The sequence below is a fragment of the Cinclus cinclus genome, chromosome Z (assembly GCF_963662255.1).
Source record: "Cinclus cinclus chromosome Z, bCinCin1.1, whole genome shotgun sequence".
Taxonomy (NCBI): domain Eukaryota; kingdom Metazoa; phylum Chordata; class Aves; order Passeriformes; family Cinclidae; genus Cinclus; species Cinclus cinclus.
In genome coordinates, this window is record NC_085084.1 from 66,145,139 (window position 1) to 66,159,482 (window position 14,344).

Here is a 14,344-nt window from a genome sequence, read left to right on the forward strand (position 1 = left end):
TGAAGAGATTTATAGAAAACTTCTATATAGAAAACTTCTTCTTCATGTTTGATGGAAGACAGATGTGTTACTGAAGAAACGGGATATATTTTTCTAAAGAACAGGGTGCCACTGTGCTGTGTGTAATCTTTATGAAGAGTCAAAGCCTTTATTGATTTGTCAGGCTGTCCCCACAGGCAATATAAATTTTTCCATTACAGATATTAAGTATTCTAGCAAAAGTGGTTTTTTTCCTTTATTTGGATAATAAGATTGTCTAGTAGGTTAGAACTTCACCTAAGACTCACAGTAAGGGATATTCTACTTCATAGAAGATTGGTAGCTGCATTTTCCCCTTATTTTTTCCCAGTCTACAAATTATTTGAGGTCTAGGAATCAGTCTTCATGGGTCAGGTATACAAGAACAGAACAGACTTGTAGCAATAAAAGGCCTTAACAATATCTTGGATCATAAGAAAGAAAAAGGCTACTAGAACATAGCTAACAGAGCAAGTGTTGATGGGCTTCTTGCACAAAATTATTTAAAATTGTAGTTAAGAACATATAATGACTGTACATCCCCAAATTTCAAAACTGAAATTAATTCTGAAGCAGATGGAGCAAATTGAAGAAATTCATGCTAAGAAGGCACAATGTAGAAGCTGTCAAATCTGTGCTAAAATTAGGCCATCATTACCTTCAGTTAGGTCAGTAGAAATATTCCATCCTTGAAGATTCTGTTTAGGAGGATGGTTAATTGGTTGCCTGTTTCTTGAGTAGGTGTTAATTTGCATAGACGCATCTTTTATTTCTTACCACTTGAGGTTGGATTTTTGTCTAGCACTGCTCTAAATGACAGGCTTCTGATTATTATTGCTTAAGTAACCTTAGTAGGTTTCTTGCCTCAATTATTTATTTCTAGTATTCATGAAGCTTCCTGTTATGTTTTTTAGTATGTAGTATAACTAATCAGATACAGTTCATATATATATCTTCAGATATTTGGAATATTATTCAGAGTTCCTGACTTAACAAATTAATTTATACTTCAGAAACACTTTCCCTCTGACTGTCTAGCTCCTATCTTTGAATGATATTGTACTGACATGTTGTGAGAGCTTGCCTGTCTTCCAAGTTTGCAGGGCAGAACACAGTCTCTGGTCTCAAAGTTGCTTAAAGAATAAGCTCCTGCTGGAGGCCCTTTTTAGGGAGTTCTGAATAGACCCTGAACTGGGCTTGCTGATGATCCAGTAGTAGGGAACAACAAAAGAGAACTCTTGGTGGTAGGCTGTGATTTACCCCATGTTTCTTATCTAGAATAAAGGACCACTTCTGGAAATACAAAAATAATATTTTCTGTGTTTTCCTGGGAGTCAGCACAGAGAGCTTTACCTGGTTTCATATAATTCATGCTGTCCTGTGACAAAGACTGGCATTTGAGTGTAACCAAACAGTACCAGTTTCTAGATAATATGCAGATAATGCTTACCTTTAAGGTAGTTTCTACTACTCAAAACATGTCTAGGAAGAATGAATGACAGCTGTTATCCATAGAATTAATTCTGCATTTGTCTTTGGTAGAAAAGGCTTGGATATTTTGAGTAATAACATACTTCATATGAAATGAACTGGGAATAGTGTACATCCTGAGACATGAAACTAGGCTGAATGGCATATAATAGTAGGCATAGCCAGATTGAAGATGATTTCTGCAGAGCTACTAATGAGTTTGTTAGTTCATTCCTCAGCCCTGTGAATTATGGGAGAATTGATTGCCCTTGTGCAGATTTGATTACAGTCCAGTGTTGTGCACTTACAGTTACTGTACCCAGATAATTAGTTCTGTGGCTTTAGATTTTTCTGCACAGTGCATAGAAATGCCTCTGAGTCAAGCTTGGTTTCCTGGCTCTGCAGGTACTGAAGGTTTTAACTTGCCATGGTTTAACTCCAGCTAGCAACCAAGTTCTGCACAGGTGCTTGCTCACTCCCCTACCAGTGGGATCAGGGAGAGAATCAGAAGGGTAAAAGCTAGAAAACTCTTGGGTTTATATGGTTTAATAGGGAAAGCAAAAGCTGCAAACGCAAGTAGACTAAGGAATTCATTCACTGCTTCAGCCATCTGCAGGAAAGCAGGGCCCCCTCACACATAATGGTTACGTGGGAAGACAAATGCCATCATTCCAACTCTATATACTGAGCCTCATATTATATGGTCTGGAATCTCCCTTTGGCCAGTTGGGATCACCCGTCCTGGCTTGTTCCAACCTCCCAGGAACTCTCAATCTACTCACCCCCAGCATGTCAGTATGAAAAGCAGAAAAGGCCTTGGCTCTCTGTAAGTCCTGCTCAGCAATAACAAAAGCATCTTTTGTTACCATGTTACCAGCTCTGTTCAGCACAAATCCAGAATGCTAGGCACTGTGAAGAAAATTGATTCTACTCCAGGGAAGCCAGCACACCTCTCTGAATAATAGATGCATGAAATCTGTTGACTTTTAACACTGTACCAGAGTAACAGGCCATTCTAGGATATGCCTCAGAGGTGGAGGAGCAATGTAGAGGCCGTTAAACTAAGCTCCAAAGTTGCTTAATGTCTCTTAGTATTGTCAGTGTTGGCTTCAGGCTAACTCTCCTTAAAGGTGTCTTTTTTGCTTTGTATGTGCCCAAGTGAGCAGAAGGGTTTATTAGCTCAGATGAAATCAGATCTATCGATGAAATGTGAAAAGGGAAGATTTCCTCAACCCCTAGTGTTAGATTAGTCTGTGTCAGTGCCCTGGGAAAGCTGACACCTTTATCTCCAGCCAGCCCCTCAGCACGCTGTTACAGGGACCTTGCACTGAATAGTCCTGCTGGGTCAGAGGGTAGTTCAACTGACTTGTTCAGGGACACACAACCAAGAGCATAAGAGAAGCCCCTCAAAGGGGTTTTCCACTTTATTCAAGTATATTACCCACTGTCAGTGAATGCCAGTGTCTATGAAGGACTCATTCTAACTTATGAATAATATTTTATGTTGGTAAGAGAAAATTGTGACAGGTTAAGGTTCGAGGCCTGCCAGTGATTGTTTCTGACTACAAAAACATGTTCAGACCAATATACAGACAGATTTAAGATTTAATCCCTAATAAAGCACACATAGAGTAAGACTTACTAATAGGCATTGCTCTGGGAAAGAAGATAGATCACCTTGTTGGCTGATCCCAGAAGTTACAATGGAATCTTCCCTAACTTCACCATTCTTGACTTACTTTTAAACTATTCCATTATGTTTAATTGGAGCTTGAGGTACTATTCCTTTGCTACTTATTGGTGTAAAATTATCTCCCTTTGCTCTTAAAGGTACAGTCAATGAAATGCAGAGCACATGCTCGGTGAGGGGGCAGTCTTACCCTGGAGGTGGGTAACTTGAGGTTAGCTCAGTTGGTTATAGCATGGTGCTAATAATGCTAGGGTTGTGGGTTTGATTCCCATATGGGCCATTCACTTAAAAGCTAGACTTGATGATCCTTGTGTCTGCCTTCCAGCTGACAATATTCTGTTATTCTGAACTTTAGGACGGAGGTCTATGTTAGTCTTACAATTAGAGGATAATGAACCAAGCTCATCCAAGGAGAAGAGTGATTTCAGTACAGTTGCTGGTTCAACAGCAGTGGACAGGTGCCATGTGGTTTATCAGATAGAAAGTACACCTCCCAGCACAGATTTCAACAGTGCCTGGCTATGGTGTTTTGGTTCCACCCCCCATTTCATTCCCCTTAGCAGATGCTTGAGGTTGCAGGCTGTTTGTATGGGGAATCATTGTGGAATAGCTTTCAGTAATGCTCACCACATTCCATCCAAAAGAAGCAACTGCACTTCACCCTATAATTCCTATATCATTATAACTTCTTTTAGGATGTGAATATAACTTCTCAGTTTCCTCTAATTTTACCCCCAGCCATCTTTCCTCATAGACAACCCATGGCTAGTCACTCAAGCTTCACAATTCCAAATAGAATTTGAGAATGTTTCACACTTTTATTCACACTTTTATACAGTGCAGATCATCTAATACATTTCTAGTGTGTGGTTATCTGGTATTTGTGAGGGTAGCCAATAGGCTAATTGTTTCATAATTATCCAAACCTTAACATATAATATAATTATTAGCACAAAAAGAAAAATAGTCACCAGCAAAGCGACAACAGGGTGAAGCACTCTGTTGAGAATTCTGGGTAGCCTTTAGTGACCATGCAAACAGGGTCTCCTACCACTTTTTTCACTTATTCCACCATGTGATTTATTTCTTCCACATCATGATGGACAGTAAACAAAGTCTGTTGTCCATTTTTGAAGGTTTTTTTTTCAATAAGCAGCTCGGGTCTTTGTGCTGTAACAATTTCTTTACCAGCAGGAGGTTCATACCAGTGGGAGTAGGCTGCAATCTTAAATTAGAATATAATTTGATTGTAATATGCTAATATAATACAATAGGAGCTGAGTAACTAAAATTACATTCCATAATTTTGGCAAAGTTACAGTACAAATATGAGAGCGATTACTTGTGTTTACAGTAATGTTATCCATAAACACAATCACAAGAGGATCTCATGAAAGTTTATCCTTCATTAATATACACAGTCTCCAAGTTTTCATTAGGATGAATCTCAAAATGAGAAATATTTTGCTTGGTGTCACAACAAATGCCTTGGGTTTTGATGGTGTTATGTTCACAAATGTATCCTGGTTGCTCTCAGGCAATGCATATTTTGGCATCAGTAGTCTCCCATTTATTTCCATCTTTTCAAGCCCATAATCTGGGCTCCAGAGGATGAGTAGAGTTCTGTTGTGGTTTAATCCTAATGCAATGACTGGATATATATCATATAGTGAAGCTTTGTGTATTGTTAACACAGAAACTATGGCTGTGCTGCTGATGGGATCATACATAAAACTAAGTACCAGCCGAACTGGAATTTCTTTGAAATTCAATGGTATCATCCCAAATTACCTTTTGAATTTCAATGAGTAAAGATTTCTTCGTCTTTCCTTGTGATTGTAGCTGTCACCAGTGCATCCATAGTTGAGCTGGGATAGAAGTAAGAGCTAAAGAAACTTTGGACTATGCTAAGTACAGCTGTAATCCGTTGATGTTTTTTTTCATTAATTGTCTCCCACGGAGGGAATGTATCCAGTTGAAGCCATTGATCAGAGTTCCCAAAGCCAAAAGAGAAGATCACAGCGGGTGTTTCAGTTTAAGTCACTATTTATTTTGACTAGTTTTGATCCTTAATAAGTCAGAGTCTACGCCATTTAGAACTCCCCATCCTGTTCCTAGGATGCCAGTCACATCCTTCCTGGTTTGCCTGGAGGAAGTAAGGATTTGTTTACGCAGCCATGCTCTCCATCCTGTGTAAGAGGCTTTCAGGAGCAATGAGTGAGCCGATTGGATTGTGGAAACATTATTCTACATCAACAGCTTAACTTCTTTGAGAGACCATGTTGGGTTAAGTAACATTTACTGTTGACCCATATTCTTGACTAAGGAGGAACCAAAGTTATAAGTGTGAAGAGCCAGTTCGATAGATGGCTGAGTTTTTAAAAATGGCACTAAAGCAATTTTGAATTGAAGGCCCTCATTCAGTTGAGAGTTCAAAGACATCACTGGTGTTGGATGGGATATTTTAAAGGTATGCAGACACTCATGTTTAGAAGAACAAGTGTATATGTTTATTTCCTTTCTGCATAACTCACTACACTTTGACATAACTTAAAACATTGTGGAAGACTGTTGTCATGCATTCAGTTACTTTGAATTCAGCATCCTGTTGAGATGATGTTTCCTTTAATTCCTTTAACTTAATTTTCAGAGGTGAAAGGTGTTGATTTTCATTCTCCTTGGTGATGATCCACTCCTGCCTTTAAAAGGTAGTGTTTATGCAGTGCTGCTGTAGACAAATAAAGGCCAGACATAGGAACACCCAGAAATACATACTCTTCTACCCATGGCAGCACCGAAGATCTGCATCTCTGTTTGCATGATACCCCTGCAATACTGTTTGTGGAGGCCAAGGCATTTGATAGAACAATGCAAAGATAAGAGCTGAAGCAAAGAAATCTTGTGAGCCTTTTTCTAGCTGCATTTGGAGCCACTTGAACTGCATTTAGCTGAGATAGAATTAATTTTCTTCGTGGTAGTTTGTACAGTAGTATGTTTTGGACTTGTAACCAGTCTTGATAACACACTGATGTTTTAGTGAGTGCTGAACAGTATTTGGTAGTGTCAAGGCATTCACCATTCCTCACTTCCCCTTTAGGGGGTGGATGATAGATTGAGTAAACAGCTGGAACACCTGACCCACATTGACTAGAAACATACTGATATTTCATACAACAAAATGTCATGTGCAGCAATCTAAGTGTATGGTGAGGGGTTACTTTTGCTGGTAATTTCACTAGTTGGGAGTTTGTTTTTGTTTGTTTGTTTGTTTCTCCTGGGGGGTGGAATGTTTGTTTTGATTTGTTCCCTTTCACTTACTAAGGTGTGTTTATCTCAATCCACAACTTTACATCCTCACGCTTTGAATACTGTCCCTCATCCCATTGCAGAGGGTAGAGTGAGCAAACAGCTGGTTTTGTGCCCCTGAAGCTGGATGCCTGTGAATCCAGCTCAGATATGAGTCATCTATCAGGTATTTGAATGGCATATATTATTCAGAGCCTGGTCAGTTGAGTCTGTATCCTGGAGCTGTCAAAATTGGCTCTGCTGCTTGTTCTTTCTGCCACAGTTAATTACTGGTTATATTGCAGTCTCTAAATATCCACAGTTCAGTTTAAAGTTTCCTGTTGTTCTTCCTCTTTCATTTCTGAATGCAAATGTAAATGACTCTCAGTAACTTTGCCTACTGCTCTCTGGTGACTTTGTCAGACAGGGATTGCCCATAACTATGTAGCTGTAATTATTCACTAATACTAATGAATATTTAGAAGTGTGTGTGTGATTGTATTTTTCAGCATAAATGATTTTTAATGTTAGGCCATCACATTTAACATAAGATCTGTAAATATTGCAAATTAAAGATTACAAAAGGCATTTTTGATGCTTTATGAGTGTTTTGAGATATGCTACAGTTACCATATTTTGAAAAGGTAATGATCTGTGGTTTCTTGAAATGAAGATTCTTCAAGGTAATGAGTATTATTTGAATGAAAATCAAACCAACAAAAATATAGTTCATCTTGAAAGCCTCAGGACAAATTAAGAAAAATGTTTGTTTTCAACTTGTCATCAAATACCAAGACTACAAGATGATTATCAAAACTAACCACTTGGATTATTTTCCTTAATTTTAGGAGTCATCCTGATGTACATAAATTCAGTGTGGAGACAGTCCAATGGTATCCTCATGACACTGGCATGTTTACATCCAGCTCATTTGATAAAACCTTGAAAATATGGGATACAAATACTTTACAAGTAAGAGAGTTTCAACAGATTGCGACCTTCTTTGTGTACATGTTATTTATTGCATATCTGAAGTTCTTGCGGAGGTGAACAGGGCTGTGCGTCCTGAAGATGAGAACCAGCTACTTGTTAGAACTGCGGGTGCAGGAGCAGGGTGGTGTGGTCCTGGCATTTGTGCACACCTTGGTGTGTACCTTCCCGTTTCTGAAGACCTGAATGTCTAAACTGTAGGAGAGCTTGGAACCCTTGACACAGTTCCTTTCTGCTTTTGCTGTGAACAGGAATACAGCTAGTTGAATTTTTGCTGGGTGAACTTGTCCAGCAAGATCTAGTCTGTAGTTCATTCTTGGGAATTGTTGAGTCTAATGGCAATGTACAGCAGCTTGACTTATTTTTAATAACCAGCGCTTTGGAAGAATTGGTGGTGTTGGCATGCAGGATCCAGGTCCAGAATCCTGCTGTTGTAAGCACTATGGACACCATTTCTAAAAATCTGTAGAGAATGAAAGATACTATTAAAAATGTGCTGAACAATGTAACTGACAATAAGATAAACAGATTATTTAGGTATTTACGTTGCTTTGACTCACTAATCCTTGCACCTTGTGCTGGACTCTGAATTCATGAAGGCTATTTGTCCTGTTCCCTATGAGAATTTATGTGGATTCATAGTATCATTGATACATAAATGTTCATAGGGAACAGGAATTTACATTGATGCTATTTGACTGCTGCGTAACACACAATAAAAGAATTTTTTGAAAAGCGGTCTGTCATCCTAGGGACATAATAAGGAGCAAATTTTTAGCTTTTATAATTTTTTTTTAATATAAAACTGTCTTTGCAGTTGCTAAATCTTCTCATAAGCAGTTAAGTTTCCAAATAGTTAGGTAGTTCTGTGAGCATCTCTTGAAAGACACAGTATACGCGTAAAGGTTATTGAATGACCTGTTCTGCCAGTAAATGGTGTTTATGAAAGTACAGACAACTCAGTTTTAAGAGAATTTTCATATACAGTATTTTAGAATGAGGCAACAAAACCATTTACTTGGAAGCATTTGTACTTATTAAAGTAAATATTAAAGTTTCCATTCATGCTTCTAGTTTCTCAGTTTTCTTGGTCTGTCTTTGGAGTCATCTCTGAGTTCTGATGTTGTCCTGCTGTTGGAAACAGTCTTACTCTGTGATGTTTGTGTGATCTGGCTTTTGACCAGGAGAGTTGTCATTACTGTGTAAATAGTAATCTTTGTATTAGTCTTACTTGTAGCTGTTACTTGAAAAAATAATGGTGAGCATTTACATTCTGCTAAAATACTTGCTTTGTAATTAATTTATTATTTTTATTATCAGCCTGCGGATATATTTCACTTTGAGGGAACAGTCTATAGCCATCACATGTCTCCAGTTGCTACAAAGCATTGCTTAATAGCAGGTATGTATTGGTTTTTGAGAAACAGATATATATATATAGATAATTGGATAAGGCTTATAATAATAAGCAAGTAATATTTCAGATGGGTCTTTTCATCTACTCTGTCTTATTTTTACATAAATCAAGTCTTCATAAGATGTAAGTTTACTAGTACAATAAAATACTATCCATTAGTTGGATGATGTCAATGAGAGTATCGTATTCTTCTGAAATAATGTATCAATCAGTTCTCCTTATGGATAAAATTCTTAGCTATAATTAGATTCTTTCATTACATAAATCATCAGTTAAAGGTTTTGAGTTCCAAATATAGCAAATTTTGTAAAGAGATCTGTGTGTTGCCCACATGTACACAATTTAACTATGTTTAGCAAAAAAAAATATTTAGGAGGTATTTTTAAGTTTCCCAACTACAGTCCTGTTTATCTTCAGTTTCTAAATTTTGTTTGTTACATGGTAAATTTGTTTGGATTAAAAATGTAAATCTATTAATAGAAGCATTGCTCTGACTGAATGAGCAGCTAGCTCATTTCTAGCTTCTATTTCTTTTCTCATTGCTAAGATTATTTTGTTGTTGTTCTCTCAAATGCTGGGGAGTTTTTTAGCTGTCTTTGTTTCTCTTGTTACAGTTGGTACCAAAAGCCCCAAAGTACAGCTCTGTGACTTGAAGTCTGGATCCAGTTCTCACATTCTGCAGGGTACTTTTTAGTCTGAAACATAAATGTTAAACAATAACTACTTTGAGTAAAAACAAGTCCTGTAAAGAAACACTGTATACAATGTGTTCTTTGTCAGTAACATGACTAATTTATTTATAGTCTGATGTGAAAGTTACACAGTGGCAAAAGGTTCTTCTGGGTGTTTTTCTAGAACTAATGAATAACAGAATACCGAGGTTAATCCATGAACAGTTACTACAGATGTTTGTCCGTTTACTGGCCTAATCAATACTGATTACTATTTGTTACATGGTTAAATGTAGTCATTGGTTTTGGGGGGTTAAGGAGTGGTCAATAACTGGTGTTTTACTTGGTCTTTAAAAAAAAGACCAAGTAAAACAACAAAAAGTCCCCACCACCCCCCAGAGAAGAAACTCCCTACCAAAACCATAAGAAAACGTCACTGCTTTTACCAAGATATCCCATGGAGGTATTTGAATGGATTTGTTTAGAAATTTCTGATTTCTGTAGACAAGCTTTCTATAAAAGGATGTTATCAAATCCTTTGCATTTGCTTAATTCTGTTACATGTAAGGTTTTATTGTTCTGTTAGCTGTTACTTTTGGCATTTAGTGAGAATTTGCCTTTGATAGCCCTTTTCTAATGTGTATTTTTTGGAGTGTCAGTATATATACACATGCTCAAGAGATGGAAATTATGAGGCAAGTCTTCATGCTTCAAACTGTAGAGAAACATTAAGTCAGACACAGCAATGTGCAAATGCTGATTTATTTCTTCACTGGCTACCTAAGTCTAAAATGGGCCTGGGTGATTTTTTTGTGATGCAGAACTTAAGCCATCAAACTTCTGTGAACTGAATTAGCTACAACAGGCATGTCATGTTCTGTTTCTAAAACCAAGAACTCCAGAGTGGACAGTGACAAAAACAGTTCTCTAAATATCCTGCTTGGTTTCATCAAGGCTTCTTAATTTTGACACAAGAGTTAATGCTTTCCAAGCACAAGCTCTCTCTCTCTCTTTGTATATAGCCTGTAACCTCAAGTACAATATTGGAAGAATGAGTGGAAGGAGAATATGTTATTGATTCAACATAATCTAGTAATTATTTGCAGAACTGCAAATCATTAGGGTCTTGACCAAATGTATGGATATTTTCACATAGGCTAACTCTAGCAGCTGAAATGGAGGTTTTATATGCATGGCTGTAGTTTAATTAATGGATGCCAATAAATCTATCTGCTCTGAGCCTTCTAAGTATATCCTGCAGTACCTGTATCTTGAAGGTTTTTCCTATTATCCTGGTCATTACAGTGGTTTGGTTAATTCAGGTAATGGGAAAGCACCTGCTGGAAGATGCACCAGGAACAAGGTGGTTCATCCCACCTCTAAACTGCATTGGCAAAAGTGTATTGTATGATTTAATTTATTTTTCAACAATATGTTTCTGCTGTGACATGAAACATGATTGCAGTCCTTCCATTTAGAGCATCTTATCCTTCCCATTATCTGTGTTTATTTAATGTAAGTTTTAAAATGTGTGTGTGGATATAACAAACAAAAACTATGCATATACACATACATATACACACAAGAACGTTTCAGATCATGGAGTCCAGCTGTTAACCCAGCACTGCCAAATCCACCACTGAATTATGTCTCTAAGTGCCACATCTATACATTTTCTGGATATCCCCATGAATAATGATTCAACCACTGCCCTGGGCAGCCTGTTCCTGCCGGAAGTTTGTTTGGAAAGTATGGGAATTATTCCTAATAGCCAGTCAAAACCTCCATTGCTGCAACAGGAGAGGTTGCTCCCTCTCCTGTTGTATGTTACTTGGGAGATGGACCCCCACCTGGTTTTAGAGGGCGGTAAGATTGCCTCAAATTTTCTTTTCACTAGATTGAACACCCCCAGATCCCTCACCTGTTCCTCACAGGACTTGTTCTCAACACCCTTTACTAGCTTCATTGATACCTTAATAGTTGAGGGAAGAAAAACTGCACATTCAGGACAAAACTCTTAGAGGACAAAATGACTGAGGTTTTGTTTGTAAGTATGTAAGGTAGATATAGTTTATATTGAACACTGTTAAAGGATTTGAAGAAAAATAAATTGGAAGCTCCTTCCCTGTATGAGAATACCAGTGCTGCACCAAAAGCTGTGACTAAGCTGTCACAGCTTAATGTGACTAAGCTGTAATGTGTTTTGCATAGGTAAAATCTTTATTATCAAAAATCATACACATGTAATGCTGTGTGTATCACTTTCTGCTCACTCCAATCCCACTCAAGGAACAAGAAGAAAGAAATAACTTCTGTCCCAAGGTATTATAGTTTCAAAAAATTTAAATTGGAGTTACAATTCAAATAATTATTCCGGCTTAGTAAATCCTATACAGCTAAATATTTGATTTTGCATTCAGTTATTTACATTAAATGGTGTGTATAATAAGCTTTTTCATGTAATTCTTAGGTCACAGACAAGAAGTACTGGCAGTGTCTTGGTCCCCACGTCATGAATATATTTTGGCAACGGGAAGGTAGGGATGTGGCTGAGCTGTTAAATGCACTGGAATATTGGTCAGTAAGCATTTTATATATTCTTTATGCTGACTTATTTCAATCCATATGCATTTTTGGAGTTAATTTTCTTCATTGACTTTTACCTGTTCACAATTTTATAGCTTTTCCCAAGAAAAATGAAACCTGAAGAGCTGTAAAAGTCACGCTTATTTTATAGCAAGTTTGTACAGAGTTTTGAAACTAACTATAACTACTGGTGTAGGAAAATGGTAGAATATTAAGGAGATACTCACTTCTTACTGTTTATTAGTGTGTGCATTGCTAATCTGTGCTGTAATACAATAAAACACATCTAGCTCAAGTTACCATTCTGGTAATCACACTTACGTCAAAGAGAATAACTTAGGTATCTTAGCTGATGTAACTATCCAAGCTACAGTAATTCAGTGAATATGGATCGTATGTTGATATTCGTGGTCCTTTTTTGTTTTCTGTCCAGACATTTTTAATGTAAAAAGTCCTCTTGGATACTTTTTATAACTTTCGTGTATGTTAGCTTTTGATTATAGTGTGACATTTCTCTTCTCACATTTTAGATGCCATGTTTTTTTCTTTTGCAGAGAAGAATAACTGTTTCATAAGCTTAGTGGAATGTTTTTTAAAAAGTTTAATGAAGCTACCAGATTTGCAAATCTTTGGTTTCTGAAGTAAAGCTTCAGAAAGGATCATCAAAGTTGGAGAATATTTTAACAGTGTGTTGTTTAGGGGTTTGTTTGTTTGTTTGTGGGGTTTTTGTTTGTCTTGTTGCAGCTGATGAAAAATTGTTTGCATGTGGACAACTCCTGTACCAGTCATACAATAGATCTGTGATAACTAAAGCCCAAATTCTCAGACCACTATTACAGATAATACTGGGGTCTGTAACTACAGATAAATCAACAGAAGAATTAATTAGCAAGTTTATTCCCAGGCTGTGTATTTATGCAAGGGTGTTATATTATAATTGAAGAGACAAGTGTATTGTGTTAACAGATGAATATTCGCTCTTAGGTCCTGATAGTGTACCAATTAAAGTTATTAATACATGTAAACAAAAGTCTGAAATCTGTCTTAAATTATTTTTTGGTGGAATTCTGTTGACTTGAGTGTGCCCGCATGATGAGTGGTTCAGAGTAGTTGCTGGACCAAGGTGAGTGCCAAGTGGGTTGACCAAAGACAGTTCCTGAGCTGTCCTGAATTGAATGGTGCACTCAATTTCCCTAATTCATGCAAATCTGTTTTTCTTAGTGCTGATGGTAGAGTAAAATTATGGGATGTGAGGAGAGCTTCTGGGTGTCTGAGTACACTTGATCAACACAATGGGGAAAAGTCCAAAGCATCTTCTGAGGCAGGTAATGCAAAATATAACTGGTGGTAAGTCATATGTAGCTAGACTAATTCTTATATTTCATTAATGTTTTGAATGCTAAGAACAGCAAGGAGAGTAGTGACAGTTCAGTGGTTACTTAGTACATAACAGAGGCCATTCAGTTTTGTTTAGTTACTTCTGTTATAGAGTCAGTGTTCGTTGTTTGGGACCTTGTTTAGAGGGACTGGCTTAAAAACAGCAGTGTATCTGTTCTAGATGGCTTTCCTCTAAAAAGGAAAATTTTGTTATCTTTTCTGTGAGTGGAAGAATGCATTTATGCTGTGAATTAGCCTTTATATAAATATAAAATTGATTGAAAGTCAAGAAATTATTGAGATGAAAATGTTCTAAAGCAAGCTAGTACTCAGTCAAAAAAGGAGAAATATTGTTTAATGAAAAACAAAATTCAGTGTAACTCTGAAGATAACTGGTGCCATTTTATACATTTCTTTGAATGCCACGTTGACTTGTTCAATCACATCTTTCTTTTCGACTTTATTTTTGTCTGAAAGGTTCAAGATTATTTTCTTGCTTAACTAATATCAATTGTAGAGGCTAGGGTTTTTAATTTATTGAAATGCATATTAACTAAACCAACAGCAGGTAATACTTATTTTCTAATAAATTCTATAAAGCAGTTTTACACACTAATTCCTAGAAGGTAGGTCTAAATTAGGTACTGCAGTATAATACAGAGAGGCCTTATCCTGGCTGCTTCAGAGCTTACCAAAAGCTACATCATATTGTTGAGGGCATTGTCCAAATGCCTCTTTGAACACTGACAGGCTGGGGGCTTCATCAACTGGATGATAGATTGAACAGATCTGGCCCTTGAACTGCACCCTGAGGAGCACTTCTGGTGGCTGTTAGCTGGC

At 37.2% G+C, this 14,344-nt stretch overlaps 1 protein-coding gene across 3 annotated transcripts in view; it reads left to right on the forward strand.

Moving 5' to 3' along the window:
* The window catches only part of ERCC8 (ERCC excision repair 8, CSA ubiquitin ligase complex subunit), a 42,271-nt gene that overhangs the window by 3,214 nt on the left and 24,713 nt on the right, over positions 1 to 14,344 (forward strand). For 2 of the 3 annotated variants that reach the window (XM_062513727.1, XM_062513728.1), the window contains exons 4-8: positions 7,312 to 7,435; positions 8,774 to 8,855; positions 9,485 to 9,553; positions 12,012 to 12,078; positions 13,349 to 13,452. In XM_062513727.1, the coding sequence (XP_062369711.1) occupies positions 7,312 to 7,435; positions 8,774 to 8,855; positions 9,485 to 9,553; positions 12,012 to 12,078; positions 13,349 to 13,452 (446 nt within the window). Of the gene's footprint in view, positions 1 to 6,842; positions 7,436 to 8,773; positions 8,856 to 9,484; positions 9,554 to 12,011; positions 12,079 to 13,348; positions 13,453 to 14,344 lie in introns of those variants that run through there. The other variant, XM_062513729.1, reaches the window with a different exon arrangement.